The 18,265-nt window shown below is 45.8% G+C and overlaps 1 protein-coding gene across 2 annotated transcripts in view; it reads left to right on the top strand.

Annotated features, from left to right (window-relative positions):
- The window catches only part of ME1 (malic enzyme 1), a 672,171-nt gene that overhangs the window by 110,681 nt on the left and 543,225 nt on the right, over positions 1-18,265 (top strand). For both annotated transcript variants that reach the window (XM_063916902.1, XM_063916903.1), the window contains exon 2: positions 1,940-2,073. In XM_063916902.1, coding sequence (XP_063772972.1) covers positions 1,940-2,073 — 134 coding nt within the window. The remainder of the gene's footprint in view (positions 1-1,939; positions 2,074-18,265) is intronic.

Genomic DNA, 18,265 nt, shown 5'->3' with positions numbered 1-18,265 from the left:
GGTATAACCCCCATGGTCCTTACGGAGTTCCCAGCATCCACTAGGACGTCAGAGAAAATAAGAATTTACTTACCGATAATTCTATTTCTCATAGTCCGTAGTGGATGCTGGGCGCCCATCCCAAGTGCGGATTGTCTGCAATACTTGTATATAGTTATTGTTACAAACAAATCGGGTTGTTTATTATTGGAAGCCATCTTTTCAGAGGCTCCTACGGTTATCATACTGTTAACTGGGTTCAGATCACGAGTTGTACGGTGTGATTGGTGTGGCTGGTATGAGTCTTACCCGGGATTCAAGATCCTTCCTTATTATGTACGCTCGTCCGGGCACAGTATCTTAACTGAGGCTTGGAGGAGGGTCATAGGGGGAGGAGCCAGTGCACACCAGCTAGTCTAAAGCTTTTACTTTTTGTGCCCAGTCTCCTGCGGAGCCGCTATTCCCCATGGTCCTTACGGAGTTCCCAGCATCCACTACGGACTATGAGAAATAGAATTATCGGTAAGTAAATTCTTATTTTTTCTTCTTTGATGAACTTTTTTAATTCTGAAGATAGAGACTTGAATAGTGTATTGTTCAACTAGCGATACTTTCAATCGGCATGATAATATGTACAGTATAAGCAGTGGCGTATCTATAATGGGTGCAGCGGGCCACTGGGTCCAGAGGGGACCCACACCGCACACACTGCACCCATTTCATCTATACTTACCTTTCTGGTGTCCATCGGCGTCTCCTCGTGTGGGCCCCTCCTCCTCTGTAGCCGGCAGCGCAGTTAGTGCTCTGAGCACTAGACAGACTCTGGCACAGTGCCAGAGTCTAAAGGGCTTGTGCAAGTCCCCGCGTCATTTTCAGGCCACCACGTCATTTTCCCAGACACCTGCACAAGCGCTGTTGTCTCTGGCACTGTGCCAGAGTCTCTGTAGTGCTCAGAGCACTAACTGCACTGCCGGCTGCAGAGGAGGAGGGGGCCCACATGCGGAGACTACACACGGGTCCCCTCCCCCATAGATACGCCCCTGAGTATAACATTGTGTCAGAACAGCACTTGCAGATGTTGGTTACTGACTGTGGGCCCGATTCAGCTTGGATCGCAACCGCAAAAATTGCTAAAGGGATGCGGGTGCATGTGCAGGGTCTGTCCTCAATCAGGCAGAGGCGTTCGCGGAGCGGGGGGGTCATCGACGCTCCGTTTCCTAGGTGGAGCTGGAGCGTTGCAGGGTTGAGGGCGGAGACAGGGAAACGGGCTGAGTCATCCAAATGGGTGGCATGGGCGTGACATCCCACGCAGCTGCCGCGATCAGAAAGATGGCAGCGGACCTCCTGCAAGTGCAGGCAAACCTAATTTCTGCGATAAACAGAAATTGCGGCGTGATCACAATTTCTGCTTGATCAAGGGGGGGGGGGGGGGGGGGGCAGTCAGCATGCTGGGCGGCCATGCCCTGCGATTGGCGTCCCACAGCATGTGCACAATAAGATTGCAAATTCTGCTAATTAGCAGAATTTTCAATCCTTACTGAATTAGGCCCTATGAGTACAACATTTCCAGTTTTCAGTTTCACCCAGTGTATACAGATGGAAGGTTATTTGGTTATCCCTGGAACTCTGATTCAATATTCAATGTTTTCAATATTTTATATTAATTCATGCCAGTATTCACAATAAAATATTGGACAACAGCAGGATTTATTTGTAATGATTTAACACCTACAGGTAAATTTATTAAAGTACAATTTCATCTGCGGTTTGGCCTTATGACATCTCATGTTTACAAAGCTATCCATAATATTCCCAGTATAACTGTGGTTTTGCAATACCCTACTTTGGTAAATATCCTCAGTAAAGTATTTAGCCTGTAAATAACAATACAGAGCTTACTGTATTCCCTTATTAAAAAAAAATCAGTGATTAATGTTTTTTCTTTTCTTCTGTTATTTAGGGTATGGCATTCTCTCTGGAGGAGAGACTACAGCTGGGCATCCATGGTCTCCTACCGCCTTGCTTTCTCAGTCAAGATGTCCAAGTCTTGAGAGTTCTTCGCAACTATGAGAGGCAGAAATGTGACCTTGACAGGTAAAAACAAGCAAAATTAGATTCGGTCATTTTTGTCTAAATGTTCAAACTTGAAATGAGTGGTTCAGATTTAACATACCTAACTTACCTTCCTAATTGCCAGAACTTAGACTTACTGTAGAGGTATATGTATAAAAGTAGGGAGAGAGATAAGGCACTAACCAATCAGCTTCTAACTCTTATTTTATAGGCTGCGGTTGAAAAATGACAGTAGCTGATTGATTACTTTATTTTTCTACATACATATTTTTCTCTTTCCATGCTTTGATAAATACCACTCTAGGGGGCTCATTTATCAAGCAGTGATAAAACTTGTTCTGGATCAGTGCCGTTTCTTGCGGCGGGTGAACCATGCAACCGCACGGGGCGCCCCCCGCTGCACTTCTGCTGCTCTTTGTTTCCCCCCTCTTCCCGAGTACCCAGCTTGGGGGGTGGAGTTTCACGGAATGACGCGTTTGCGTCGTGACATCACGACACAATCGCGTCATTCCGTGAAACTCCGCCCCCCCTGAGCTGGGTACTTGGGAAGAGGGAGGAGGGGGAGCCAAGCTACAGGAAGGGCTGGCGCGACGAGGGAGAGGCGGGCCTAAAGAGCGGGAAGAACCTCTTCAAACGTAAGTTTCTCTCTCTCTTTCTCCCCCCCCCTCCTCCTCTGCCACCTGCCGCAATGTATAAAATGGAGACTCTTGCCTGCCATATTGTGTAAAATGGGGACTCTTGCCTGCCGTATTGTGTAAAATGGGGACTCTTGCCTGCCGTATTGTGTAAAATGGGAACTCTTGCCTGCCATATTGTGTAAAATGGGGACACTTGCCTGCCGTGTTGTGTAAAATGGGGACACTTGCCTGCCGTATTGCGTAAAATGGGGACACTTGCCTGTCGTAATGCGTAAAATGGTGACTCTTGCCTGCCGTGTTGTGTAAAATGGGGACACTTGCCTGCCGGAATGTGTAAAATGTGGACTCTTGCCTGCCGTAATGTGTAAAATGGGGACACTTGCCTGCCGTATTGTGTAAAATGGGGACACTTGCCTGCCGAATTGTGTAAAATGGGGACACTTGCCTGCCGAATTGTGTAAAATGGGGACACTTGCCTGCCGAATTGTGTAAAATGGGGACTCTTGCCTGCCATATTGTGTAAAATGGGGACACTTGCCTGCCATATTGTGTAAAATGGGGACACTTGCCTGCCGTATTGTGTAAAATGGGGACTCTTGCCTGCCGTATTGTGTAAAATGGGGACACTTGCCTGCCGTATTGTGTAAAATGGGGACACTTGCCTGCCGTATTGTGTAAAATGGGGACACTTGCCTGCCGTATTGTGTAAAATGGGGACATTTGCCTGCCGTATTGTGTAAAATGGGGACACTTGCCTGCCGTATTGTGTAAAATGGGGACACTTGCCTGCCGTAATGTGTAAAATGGGGACTCTTGCCTGCCGTATTGTGTAAAATGGGGACACTTGCCTGCCGTAATGTGTAAAATGGGGACTCCTGCCTGCCGTAATGTGTAAAATGGGGACTCTTGCCTGCCGTAACGTGTAATATGGGGACACTTGCCTGTTGTAATGTGTAAAATAGGGACACTTGCCTGCCGTATTGTGTAAAATGAGGACACTTGCCTGCCATAATGTGTAAAATGGGGATTTAATGTATCAAGGGCATTGGGGTGTATGGCATAATATATACATATATATATATATATATTTTTCCTGTGGTCGCCGTGATCTGTCGGCGCAAGGTCAAAAACTGGGGTGTAAGGTAGTCTTTTCAGGCAAGTCCACACCCATTTCAACAAGACCACGTCCATTTGATTGAGGCCACGCCCCTAGGGGGTGGGCACATTTTTAAATCTCGCACTGGGAGCCAAATTGGCTAGAAACAGCCCTGTTCTGGATGATAAAACTCATCACGTATGATAAATGGTGCTCCAGCCAATCAGTTGCTGTCATGTGTTTAGCTCCTAACTATCATCTGTTTGAAAAATGACATTTGGGAGCTGATTGACTGGAGCATCATTTTTCATACACAATGAACCTGAGATCTATGTTAATTAATCTTAAATTGAACCTTAAACCTGGGTTTAAGTATCCTGTTGGGGTTTTAAAATCTTGAATCTTCCTATCATTTCTATGATATTACGTGCTGAACCTACTGTACCCAATTGCACTACTGTCAGGCACAGCACCTTATAGACTGTGATGTGGTGATTAATTATTTAAAAAAACAAAATAAAAAAAAACATTATTTCTCTAACGTCCTAGTGGATGCTGGGGACTCCGAAAGGACCATGGGGAATAGCGGCTCCGCAGGAGACTGGGCACAAAAGTAAAAAGCTTTAGGACTACCTGGTGTGCACTGGCTCCTCCCCCTATGACCCTCCTCCAAGCCTCAGTTAGATTTTTGTGCCCGAACGAGGCGGGTGCAGGCTAAGGGGCTCTCCTGAGCTGCTTAGTGTAAAAGTTTAAAGTAGGTTTTTTATTTTCAGTGAGACCTGCTGGCAACAGGCTCACTGCACCGAGGGACTAAGGGGAGAAGAAGCGAACTCACCTGCGTGCAGAGTGGATTGGGCTTCTTAGGCTACTGGACATTAGCTCCAGAGGGACGATCACAGGCCCAGCCATGGATGGGTCCCAGAGCCGCGCCGCCGGCCCCCTTACAGAGCCAGAAGACTGAAGAGGTCCGGAAAATCGGCGGCAGAAGACGTCCTGTCTTCAATAAGGTAGCGCACAGCACCGCAGCTGTGCGCCATTGCTCTCAGCACACTTCACACTCCGGTCACTGAGGGTGCAGGGCGCTGGGGGGGGGCGCCCTGAGACGCAATAAAAACACCTTTTTTGGCAAAAAATACATCACATATAGCTCCTGGGCTATATGGATGCATTTAACCCCTGCCAATTTTTCCATAAAAAAGCGGGAGAAAGGCCGCCGAGAAGGGGGCGGAGCCTATCTCCTCAGCACACTGGCGCCATTTTTTCCTCACAGCTCCGTTGGAGGAAGGCTCCCTGACTCTCCCCTGCAGTCCTGCACTACAGAAACAGGGTAAAACAAGAGAGGGGGGGGCACTAAATTGGCATATAAATATATATAGCAGCTATATTAGGGAAAAACACTTATATAAGGTTATCCCTGTATATATATATAGCGCTCTGGTGTGTGCTGGCAAACTCTCCCTCTGTCTCCCCAAAGGGCTAGTGGGGTCCTGTCCTCTATCAGAGCATTCCCTGTGTGTGTGCTGTGTGTCGGTACGTTGTGTCGACATGTATGAGGAGGAAAATGGTGTGGAGGCGGAGCAATTGCCTGTGTTAGTGATGTCACCCCCTAGGGAGTCGACACCTGACTGGATGGTCTTATGGAAAGAATTACGTGATAGTGTCAGCACTTTACAAAAGACTGTTGACGACATGAGACAGCCGGCAAATCAGTTAATACCTGTACAGGCGTCTCAAACACCGTCAGGGGCTCTAAAGCGCCCGTTTCCTCAGGTCGATACAGACACAGACACGGACACTGACTCCAGTGTCGACGGTGAGGAAACAAACGTATTTTCCATTAGGGCCACACGTTACATGATCACGGCAATGAAGGAGGTTTTGAACATTTCTGATACTACAAGTACCACAAAAAAGGGTATTATGTGGGGTGTGAAAAAACTACCCGTAGTTTTTCCTGAATCAGATGAATTAAATGAGGTGTGTGATGAAGCGTGGGTTTCCCCCGATAAAAAACTGCTAATTTCTAAAAAATTATTGGCATTATACCCTTTCCCGCCAGAGGTTAGGGCACGTTGGGAAACACCCCCTAGGGTAGATAAGGCGCTCACACGCTTATCAAAACAAGTGGCGTTACCGTCTCCTGATACGGCCGCCCTCAAGGAACCAGCTGATAGGAAGCTGGAAAATATCCTAAAAAGTATATACACACATACTGGTATTATACTGCGACCAGCAATCGCCTCAGCCTGGATGTGCAGTGCTGGGGTGGCTTGGTCGGATTCCCTGACTGAAAATATTGATACCCTGGACAGGGACAATATATTATTGACTATAGAGCATTTAAAGGATGCATTTCTATATATGCGAGATGCACAGAGGGATATTTGCACTCTGGCATCAAGAGTAAGTGCGATGTCCATTTCTGCCAGAAGAGGATTATGGACGCGACAGTGGTCAGGGGATGCGGATTCCAAACGGCATATGGAAGTATTGCCGTATAAAGGGGAGGACTTATTTGGGGTCGGTCTATCGGACCTGGTGGCCACGGCAACGGCTGGGAAATCCACCTTTTTACCCCAAGTCACCTCGCAGCAGAAAAAGATACCGTCTTTTCAGGCTCAGTCCTTTCGTCCCCATAAGGGCAAGCGGGCAAAAGGCCACTCATATCTGCCCCGGGGCAGAGGAAGGGGAAAAAAACTGCAGCAGACAGCCTCTTTCTACGAACAGAAGCCCTCCCCCGTTTCTGCCAAGTCCTCAGCATGACGCTGGGGCCTTACAAGCGGACTCAGGCACGGTGGGGGCCCGTCTCAAGAATTTCAGCGCGCAGTGGGCTCACTCGCAAGTGGACCCCTGGATCCTGCAGGTAGTATCTCAGGGGTACAAATTGGAATTTGAGACGTCTCCCCCTCGCCGGTTCCTGAAGTCTGCTTTACCAACGTCTCCCCCCGACAGGGAGGCGGTATTGGAAGCCATTCACAAGCTGTATTCCCAGCAGGTGATAATCAAGGTACCCCTCCTACAACAGGGAAAGGGGTATTATTCCACGCTGTTTGTGGTACCGAAGCCGGACGGCTCGGTGAGACCCATTTTAAATCTGAAATCCTTGAACACTTACATAAAAAGGTTCAAGTTCAAGATGGAGTCACTCAGAGCAGTGATAGCGAACCTGGAAGAAGGGGACTATATGGTGTCTCTGGACATCAAGGATGCTTACCTCCATGTCCCAATTTGCCCTTCTCACCAAGGGTACCTCAGGTTTGTGGTACAGAACTGTCACTATCCGTTTCAGACGCTGCCGTTTGGATTGTCCACGGCACCCCGGGTCTTTACCAAGGTAATGGCCGAAATGATGATTCTTCTTCGAAGAAAAGGCGTCTTAATTATCCCTTACTTGGACGATCTCCTGATAAGGGCAAGGTCCAGAGAACAGTTAGAGGTCGGAGTAGCACTATCTCAAGTAGTACTACGACAGCACGGATGGATTCTAAATATTCCAAAATCGCAGCTGATTCCGACGACACGTCTGCTGTTCCTAGGGATGATTCTGGACACAGTACAGAAAAAGGTGTTTCTCCCGGAAGAGAAAGCCAGGGAGTTATCCGACCTAGTCAGGAACCTCCTAAGACCAGGCAAAGTGTCAGTGCATCAATGCACAAGGGTCCTGGGAAAGATGGTGGCTTCTTACGAAGCGATTCCATTCGGCAGATTCCACGCAAGAACTTTTCAGTGGGATCTGCTGGACAAATGGTCCGGATCGCATCTTCAAATGCATCAGCGGATAACCCTGTCTCCAAGGACAAGGGTGTCTCTCCTGTGGTGGTTACAGAGTGCTCATCTCCTAGAGGGCCGCAGATTCGGCATTCAGGATTGGGTCCTGGTGACCACGGATGCCAGCCTGAGAGGCTGGGGAGCAGTCACACAGGGAAGAAATTTCCAAGGCTTGTGGTCAAGCATGGAAACGTCACTTCACATAAATATCCTGGAACTAAGGGCCATTTACAATGCCCTAAGTCAGGCAAGGCCTCTGCTTCAGGGTCAGCCGGTGTTGATCCAGTCGGACAACATCACGGCAGTCGCCCACGTAAACAGACAGGGCGGCACAAGAAGCTGGAGGGCAATGACGGAAGTGGCAAGGATTCTTCGCTGGGCGGAAAATCATGTGATAGCACTGTCAGCAGTGTTCATTCCGGGAGTGGACAACTGGGAAGCAGACTTCCTCAGCAGACACGATCTTCACCCGGGGGAGTGGGGACTTCACCCAGAAGTCTTCCACATGATTGTGAACCGTTGGGAAAAACCAAATGTGGACATGATGGCGTCCCGCCTCAACAAAAAACTGGACAGATATTGCGCCAGGTCAAGGGACCCTCAGGCAATAGCTGTGGACGCTCTGGTAACACCGTGGGTGTACCAGTCAGTGTATGTGTTCCCTCCTCTTCCTCTCATACCAAAAGTACTGAGAATCATAAGAAGGAGAGGAGTAAAGACTATACTCGTTGCTCCGGATTGGCCAAGAAGGACTTGGTACCCGGAAATTCAAGAGATGCTCACGGAAGACCCGTGCCTCTACCTCTAAGAAAGGACCTGCTCCAGCAGGGACCATGTCTGTTCCAAGACTTACCGCGGCTGCGTTTGACGGCATGGCGGTTGAACGCCGGATCCTGAAGGAAAAAGGCATTCCGGATGAAGTCATCCCTACCCTGATCAAAGCCAGGAAGGATGTAACCGTACAACATTATCACCGTATTTGGCGTAAATATGTTGCGTGGTGCGAGGCCAGGAAGGCCCCTACAGAGGAATTTCAACTGGGTCGATTCCTGCATTTCCTGCAAACAGGACTGTCTATGGGCCTCAAATTAGGGTCCATTAAGGTTCAAATTTCGGCCCTGTCAATATTCTTCCAAAAAGAACTAGCTTCTGTTCCTGAAGTTCAGACGTTTGTCAAGGGAGTACTGCATATACAGCCTCCTTTTGTGCCTCCAGTGGCACCTTGGGATCTCAATGTAGTTTTGGGATTCCTAAAATCACATTGGTTTGAACCACTCACCACTGTGGACTTAAAATATCTCACATGGAAAGTGGTAATGCTGTTAGCCCTGGCTTCAGCCAGGCGTGTATCAGAATTGGCGGCTTTATCCTATAAAAGCCCTTACCTAATTTTTCATACGGACAGGGCAGAATTGAGGACTCGTCCTCAATTTCTCCCTAAGGTGGTTTCAGCATTTCACTTAAACCAGCCTATTGTGGTGCCTGCGGCTACTAGGGACTTGGAGGATTCCAAGTTGCTGGACGTAGTCAGGGCCCTGAAAATATGTTTCCAGGACGGCTGGAGTCAGAAAATCTGACTCGCTGTTCATCCTGTATGCACCCAACAAGCTGGGTGCTCCTGCTTCTAAGCAGACGATTGCTCGTTGGATTTGTAGTACAATTCAGCTTGCACATTCTGTGGCAGGCCTGCCACAGCCAAAATCAGTAAAAGCCCATTCCACAAGGAAAGTGGGCTCATCTTGGGCGGCTGCCCGAGGGGTCTCGGCTTTACAACTTTGCCGAGCAGCTACTTGGTCAGGGGCAAACACGTTTGCTAAATTCTACAAATTTGATACCCTGGCTGAGGAGGACCTGGAGTTCTCTCATTCGGTGCTGCAGAGTCATCCGCACTCTCCCGCCCGTTTGGGAGCTTTGGTATAATCCCCATGGTCCTTTCGGAGTCCCCAGCATCCACTAGGACGTTAGAGAAAATAAGAATTTACTTACCGATAATTCTATTTCTCATAGTCCGTAGTGGATGCTGGGCGCCCATCCCAAGTGCGGATTGTCTGCATTACTTGTACATAGTTATTGTTACAAAAATCGGGTTATTGTTGTTGTGAGCCATCTTTTCAGAGGCTCCTTCTGTTATCATGCTGTTAACTGGGTTCAGATCACAAGTTGTACGGTGTGATTGGTGTGGCTGGTATGAGTCTTACCCGGGATTCAAAATCCTTCCTTATTGTGTACGCTCGTCCGGGCACAGTATCCTAACTGAGGCTTGGAGGAGGGTCATAGGGGGAGGAGCCAGTGCACACCAGGTAGTCCTAAAGCTTTTTACTTTTGTGCCCAGTCTCCTGCGGAGCCGCTATTCCCCATGGTCCTTTCGGAGTCCCCAGCATCCACTACGGACTATGAGAAATAGAATTATCGGTAAGTAAATTCTTATTTTTGTGAGCTTTTGGCTAATAAATGAATAGTACAAAAATGAGATACAGTCAGTGCCAGATCACCAAACAGGCAGAGTAGGCACCGGCCTATGGGCCACGCACCTTTTAGGGACTCGCGACAATGGATCACAATATATTAATTTGACCTTGGAAGATTATTACAATCAAGCTTCTTAAATTATTTCCAAAAGATAGAAAAAAAATAATAAGCTCAAAGAAACAAAAACTTTACATTAAAGACTCTATAGAGAAAATACTGTATTAATGCAATGTACCCATTAACAGCTTAAAGTACATAAACCATAGACATCAGATTCACATTACAGTTTCCAGATCATAGACTGTTGGTTGATAAAATTAAACGCGTATTTGGAGAGCATTTGCGAGAGAGGTCCCGAGATTTTGACCCTCCACAGGGTTTAATCCAGCATTGGATACAATATCCAGTTGCCATAGTTTTGCTTTACTAACTTTTTTTTTTTTTTTTTTTCAAATTATTTTTATTATAATCTCACACCATACAGAGTAGATAAACAGCATTTTGAGACATCAAATGGAATATATAGTCAGCATTGTACAACATAACATGCACTATATATAAGCCTCTAGGCAAAAGACAGGAAGATACAGATTATTCAGTCTCATATAAAACTTGGTAGAGATCAAAACGTATTTTCAAACTTTTCTCCACATAAAACCTTCATACCCTTCCAAGAAAGGTAACTTATGTATAACTAAGGATATCAGGGAATTGAGAATATGCTTTATTTCTCCAAGCGGCATAGACTATAGATGGAAAGGGGTGGTTTAAACATCAGTTCTCCGCCAATATGGACAGAGTATTTTGAATTCCCTAAACATATACATAATAACACCTATAACAAAAACAAAAAATAAAAATAAACTAACATGTAATGCCTACTATGGGACACGGGTCGTTGATCCATCCACAGAGCAATCTTCCAATATCGAGGGTCCATATTTCTAGTCAACCCGGTGACGATTGAAAATAGAACGGAGCGGAGGAGGGATCCGGAAAAAAGGAAAGAAGAGAGGGTAGATCAGATGTTCAAGGGGTTAGGTTGGGCTAAAGTGTGAAGGAGGTACCATGAGGTAGATTGAAAGCATTTGTCAATGGCTTGTTTAGTGTGTAGAGGGAGTGTCAAAATGTATGTGTCCCAGCATTGGAACAAGGCAGGGGTGAGCCTCTCCTTATGGATAGAGGCCTCCAGCCAGTCCATGGTGAATAGAAAAAATAATCTAGAGGTCACCATCGAAAGATTAGGGGGTATGTTGTGGATCCATTGTTGTAGGATTGCCTTCCTGCCAGCCGCAGATAATATCATAAGTAGTTTTTTGTTAGACCTGGGGATGTCTGGCTGGTCAGTCAAACACCCAAACAATGCCCAAGAAACAGTGCATCTAAAGGATATGCCTAAGGAGGTGGTTCCATAATGATGTACCTCATGCCAAAACTGTGACACCAGAGCGCAGTCCCAGAAGCAATGGAAGAGGTCGGCCCCCTCCATTGAGCATTTAGTGCATTTGCTGTCTTCTGAGATGCCCATCAAGAATCGGCGTTTAGGTGAGATGTATGCCCTATGGAGCATTTTGTAGGCCATCTCTTGATAGGAGCTTGCAGGGATAAGTTTTAGGGTGAGTTGAAAGTGATTTAGGAGGGATTCAGGGGTTACCGTTGAAATGTGGGAGGACCATTGGGACAGCTCTGGAAGGTCCGTGTCAGGATTGAGTTCATGACGAATACGTGTATAGATGGTTGATATAGAGTAGCATGTTGATTGGAGTAATGTATCTAGAGAGTTAAGAAAATCACTCCCCGTCAGTTTAGAAAGTACATTTTTAAGATAATGTATTGCCTGGAAGTAGGCAAACTCGTGGTGAGGGGGCAGGCCATATTTTTCTCGTGCCTCCGCGAATGACAGCGGGACACGGGAGGTATTAAGCAAGTTGCGTAGGTTGCGGATACCAAGAGAGTGCCAGGCAATGAAGGGTTGCAGAGCCTCTCCTTCCTGAAACTCCAGGTTGCCTGTAAGGGGCATCGAGAGTGAGCACAAGTGTTGAAGTTTGAGAGATTTCCTCGCCATTTGCCACGCCTGTATTATGGGGAGTAGTAATGAATTAGTGGTGATATGTAGCGCCAACTTGGAGGGTTTGGCATGAAGGAGATAACTGAGAGATAAGGGGGCGCAAAGTTGAGAGTCTAGGCTGGAGTCCGTGTAGTAATTATTGTCCCCAAGCCAGTCCATAGCAATACGGAGGAGGCACGCAAGATTGTATTGGTTAACATCAGGTAGATTGATTCCTCCTCTGGGTACCGTCTGGGACAATTTTTTCATGCTAATCCTTGGACGTTTGCCAGCCCAGATGTATCTGGAGATAGAGGTATTCAGAGAAGATATATCCGACTTGGATAATAGAAGGGGGGTCATCTGTAGAATATAAAGGAGTTTTGGGAAGCTGGCCATCTTAAATAGGTTACATCTCCCTAGCATGTTAAGGGGGAGGGATTGCCAGAGACCAAGTTCGGTTCTAATCTTATGGAGGACCGGGGTGATATTAAGCCTATATAGGTGGCAGGGGTGGGTAGGGAGTGCAACGCCTAGATAGGTAATATGTGTATTCGCCCATTTAAAGGGAAAAGTAGTCCCCCAACCCAATCTCGCCTGTCCGTATATGGCTAGTGCCTCCGACTTACTGTAATTAATGGAAAACCCTGCAAAAGAGGAGAAACGATCAATCACAGTAATCAGCTGTGGGATCGTACGGTGAGGGTCTGACATAAAAAGGAGCAGGTCATCTGCGAATGCCACTACCCGTAATTCCTGTGTACCCACCTTGATGCCCCCATAGTTTCGGTGTAGCAGAATGTGACGTATAAGAGGTTCTAGTGCTAGATCAAAAAGGAGGGGGGATAAGGGGCATCCTTGTCTAGTGCCTCTTTCCAACGTGAAGGGTGAAGATGTCACATTGTTGACTAAGACCTGTGCCACTGGGTTATTGTACAAGGTCTGTACCAAGTTGCAGAACGCTGCGCCGAATCCCTGGTGGGCGAGTACTCGGGATAGGTGAGGCCAGGCAATTTTATCAAACGCCTTCTCTGCGTCCAGATTCACAATGATGTTGTTTTTGGCCTGATTGAAGCGGGTATGAGATATCGCAGTCAGGGCCGCCCGCACTCCTCGTGTGGATTGTCTACCCTTGACAAACCCCATCTGCGCGGGTGAGCTAAGGCGGGGTAGGTAGGCTTGCAACCTATTAGCTATGATTTTGGTCAATATTTTAAAGTCCTGATTGAGGAGTGAAATGGGGCGATATGACCCTACTTGGGCAGGATCTTTACCCGGTTTTGCGAGTACTATAAGCTTGGCTTCGTTAAAACGAAGGGGAGTCTCTCCTGTTGTTAGGATGTGATTATATAATCGTGTTAATATAGGGAGTATATCGGCATCCAGCATCTTATAAAATTCGGCACTGAAGCCGTCAGGGCCAGGGCTCTTTCCATTGGGTAAGGACTTAATGGTGGCCCGTACCTCATCATCAGTTATGGGAGCATCTAGTGAGTCTCTTTCCTCCATTTCCAGCCTTGGTAACTGCGCCTCAACCAGGAATAGCTGACCATCAGTTGCGTTATCAATGTCGGCAGTATATAAGGATTTATAGAATCTCATAAAGGCCGAGCAAATGTCAGTGGGATCAGAAAGAACACCTCCAGAGCTGTGCAACGAGTTAACCCATGTTTTGTTTCGGGGCCCCCTAACCAAGTTGGCCAATAGTCTTCCAGACTTGTTTCCCCACCTATGGAATCTATTTCTGCCGTAATCATAGCTGATCTGGGCCTGTTCGGTGAGAAAGGTATCATAGATTTGTTTTGCCATGAGGTACGTTTCTCTATGAGTAGGATTGTCGCATTGTTTGTAAGTGCGGTATGCGAGTGTGAGAGCCGCGCTAAGTTCCTGCAATTTGGTGTTGAATTTCTTACGCTTGGAATTAACATAGGAAATAATATGGCCTCGAAGGACTGCCTTAGAGGCCCCCCAGAAGAGTGGAGTGTTAGATGTTTGATCCAGGTTATCAGTAGTATAATTATGCCAGGAATGTTTGAGATGTAATAAGAAATCTTCTGAGTGTATGAGATATGCTGGGAATCTCCAACATTTAGAAATGTTCTGGGGTAGGGATAAATGTAGGGACAGGGTGATGGGAGCGTGGTCTGAAATGATGATGTCCTTGATTGAGGTGTGGGTGACTTTAAAGAAGAGGTGTTTAGACAGAAATAGATAGTCAATGCGGGAGTGAGTAGAGTGTGGGTGTGAATAAAAGGAATAATCCCATTGAAGGGGATGGTGTGTACGCCAAGGATCTAGTAAGGTAAGTTGAGAGCAGAGAGAGGAAAGTAGAGTAGAAGAGGATCCGGGTTTTTTGGTACTCACCCCCGACCTGTCCATGGATGGTTTACTAACTTTTTTAATTAAATAAATAAACGTGATATTAGAAAATATGTCTAAGCTAATAGACAAGTAATGCTATAAAACAAGTTGTTTACAAAGATCATTTTCTAACAAAGGTAACAAAGTAAAAAGTAGTTTTTCTTGAAAAAAATACTATTCGGTATCAGTATTATTACATGTGAAATGGTCACAAAGTGTTTAGTAAAACATTTGAGATGTATGGTGTAACTTTCTTGGGTTGGGGAATCTTAAAAAATAGCAGTTAAGTCTTCAATTGTTTGGTTATTTAAAATGATTACCTGGTAATAGTTGGCTAACATGTATTAAAGTTAGTGATGTGTACTGGAAATTTTTCGGGTTTTGTGTTTTTGTTTTGGATTCGGACGCGTTTTGGCAAAACCTCCCTGAAATTTTTTTGTCGGATTCGGGTGTTTTTTTACAAAAACCCCTCAAAAACAGCTTAAATCATAGAATTTGGGGGTCATTTTAATCCCATAGTATTATTAACCTCAATAACCATAATTTCCACTCATATTCAGTCTATTCTGAACACCTCACAATATTATTTTTAGTCCTAAAATTTGCAACGAGGTCGCTGGATGACTAAGCTAAGCGACCCAAGTGGCCCACACAAACACCTGGCCCATCTAGGAGTGGCACTGCAGTGTCAGACAGGATGGCACTTCAAAAAAATAGTCCCTAAACAGCACATGATGCAAAGAAAAAAAGAGGCACAATGAGGTAGCTGTGTGACTAAGCTAAGCGACATAAGTGGCCGACACAAACACCTGGCCCATCTAGGAGTGGCACTGCAGTGTCAGACAGGATGGCGCTTCAAAAAAAATAGTCCGCAAACAGCACATGATGCAAAGAAAAAAAGAGGCGCAATGAGGTAGCTGTGTGACTAAGCTAAGCGACCCAAGTGGCCGACACAAACACCTGGCCCATCTAGGAGTGGCACTGCAGTGTCAGACAGGATGGCACTTCCAAAAATAGTCCCCAAACAGCACATGATGCAAAGAAAAATGAAAGAAAAAAGAGGTGCAGACATCGCAACCGACACAATTGGACTCTCCTTGGGGATTTGTGATTTAGAAGAACGCACAGTTCTTTGCTGTGCTTTTGCCATCTTAACTCTTAAGTTTTCTAGCAGGAGGATGAGTGCTTCCATCCTCATGTGAAGCTGAACCACTAGCCTTGAACATAGGCCAGGCCCTCAGCCGTTCCTTGCCACTCCGTGTCGTAAATGGCACATTGGCAAGTTTACGCTTCTCCTCAGACGATTTTGATTTCGATTTTTGGGTCATTTTACTGAGCTTTATTTTTTTTTATTTTACATGCTCTCTACTATGACATTGGGCATCGGCCTTGGCAGACGACGTTGATGGCATTTCATCGTCTCGGCCATGACTCGTGGCAGCAGCTTCAGCACGAGGTGGAAGTGAATCTTGATCTTTCCCTATTTTACCCTCCACATTTTTGTTCTCCATTTTTTAATGTGTGGAGTTATATGCCAGTAATATATCAATAGCAATGGCCTACTACTATGTATACTGCGCACAACTGAAATGCACCACAGGTATGGATGGATAGTATACTTGACGACACAGAGGTAGGTAGAGCAGTGGCCTACTGTACCGTACTGCTATATATTATATACTGGTGGTCAGCAAACTGTGCAAAACTGAAATGCAACACAGGTATGGATGGATAGTATACTTGACGACACAGAGGTAGGTAGAGCAGTGGCCTACTGTACCGTACTGCTATATAGTATATACTGGTAGTCAGCAAACTGTGCAAAACTGAAATGCACCACAGGTATGGATGGATAGTATACTTGACGACACAGAGGTAGGTAGAGCAGTGGCCTACTATACCGTACTGCTATATATTATATACTGGTGGTCAGCAAACTGTGCAAAACTGAAATGCAACACAGGTATGGATGGATAGTATACTTGACGACACAGAGGTAGGTAGAGCAGTGGCCTACTGTACCGTACTGCTATATAGTATATACTGGTAGTCAGCAAACTGTGCAAAACTGAAATGCACCACAGGTATGGATGGATAGTATACTTGACGACACAGAGGTAGGTAGAGCAGTGGCCTACTGTACCGTACTGCTATATATTATATACTGGTGGTCAGCAAACTGTGCAAAACTGAAATGCACCACAGGTATGGATGGATAGTATACTTGACGACACAGAGGTAGGTAGAGCAGTGGCCTACTATACCGTACTGCTATATATTATATACTGGTAGTCAGCAAACTGTGCAAAACTGAAATGCACCAGAGGTATGGATGGATAGTATACTTGACGACACAGAGGTAGGTAGAGCAGTGGCCTACTGTACCGTACTGCTATATAGTATATACTGGTGGTCAGCAAACTGTGCAAAACTGAAATGCACCACAGGTATGGATGGATAGTATACTTGACGACACAGAGGTAGGTAGAGCAGTGGCCTACTGTACCGTACTGCTATATAGTATATACTGGTAGTCAGCAAACTGTGCAAAACTGAAATGCACCACAGGTATGGATGGATAGTATACTTGACGACACAGAGGTAGGTAGAGCAGTGGCCTACTGTACCGTACTGCTATATATTATATACTGGTGGTCAGCAAACTGTGCAAAACTGAAATGCACCACAGGTATGGATGGATAGTATACTTGACGACACAGAGGTAGGTAGAGCAGTGGCCTACTATACCGTACTGCTATATATTATATACTGGTAGTCAGCAAACTGTGCAAAACTGAAATGCACCAGAGGTATGGATGGATAGTATACTTGACGACACAGAGGTAGGTAGAGCAGTGGCCTACTGTACCGTACTGCTATATAGTATATACTGGTGGTCAGCAAACTGTGCAATACTGAAATGCACCACAGGTATGGATGGATAGTATACTTGACGACACATAGGTAAGTAGAGCAGTGGACTACTGTACCGTACTGCTATATATATAGTTATACTGGTGGTCAGCAAAATTCTGCACTGTCCTCCTACTATATACTACAATGCAGCACAGATATGGAGCGTTTTTCAGGCAGAGAACGTATAATACTGGAGGTCACTGGTCAGCAAAACTCTGCACTGTCCTCCTACTATATAATACTGCTGGTCCCCAGTCCCCACAATAAAGCAATTAGCACACTGAGCACAGATATTTGCAGCACACTGAGCACAGTCAGATATGGAGCGTTTTTCAGGTAGAGAACGTAGATATTTGCACTTGCAGCACACTGAGCACAGATATTTGCAGCACACTGAGCACAGATATTTGCAGCATAATTTGCAGCCCACTGAACATAGAAACTGAGAGGACGCCAGCCACGTCCTCTCACGATCATCTCCAATGCACGAGTGAAAAATGGCGGCGACGCGCGGCTCCTTATATAGAATACGAATCTCGCGAGAATCCGACCGCGGGATGATGACGATCGGGCGCGCTCGGGTTAACCGAGCAAGGCGGGAGGATCCGAGTCTACCTCGGACCTGTGTAAAATGGGTGAAGTTCGGGGGGGTTCGGATCCCGAGGATAATTAAAGTATTAAATTCAGAATGATGAGCATCAACATCAGTGTGCTAATATATATATATATATATATATATATATATATATATATATGTATATATATATATATATGTATATGTGTATATATATATATATATATATATATATATAAATAAATATAATATAGGCAACGGAAGGTGCAGCACTCCTAGGTGACTTGAAAAAACCACATAGAGGCAGCGTACAAGCAACGTTTCAATGTTTACAACATTGTCCT

Source organism: Pseudophryne corroboree, chromosome 4 (assembly GCF_028390025.1).
Source record: "Pseudophryne corroboree isolate aPseCor3 chromosome 4, aPseCor3.hap2, whole genome shotgun sequence".
Lineage (NCBI taxonomy): Eukaryota > Metazoa > Chordata > Amphibia > Anura > Myobatrachidae > Pseudophryne > Pseudophryne corroboree.
Note: the sequence above shows the minus strand (reverse complement) of the source record. Positions and strands in the feature narration are given on the sequence as shown.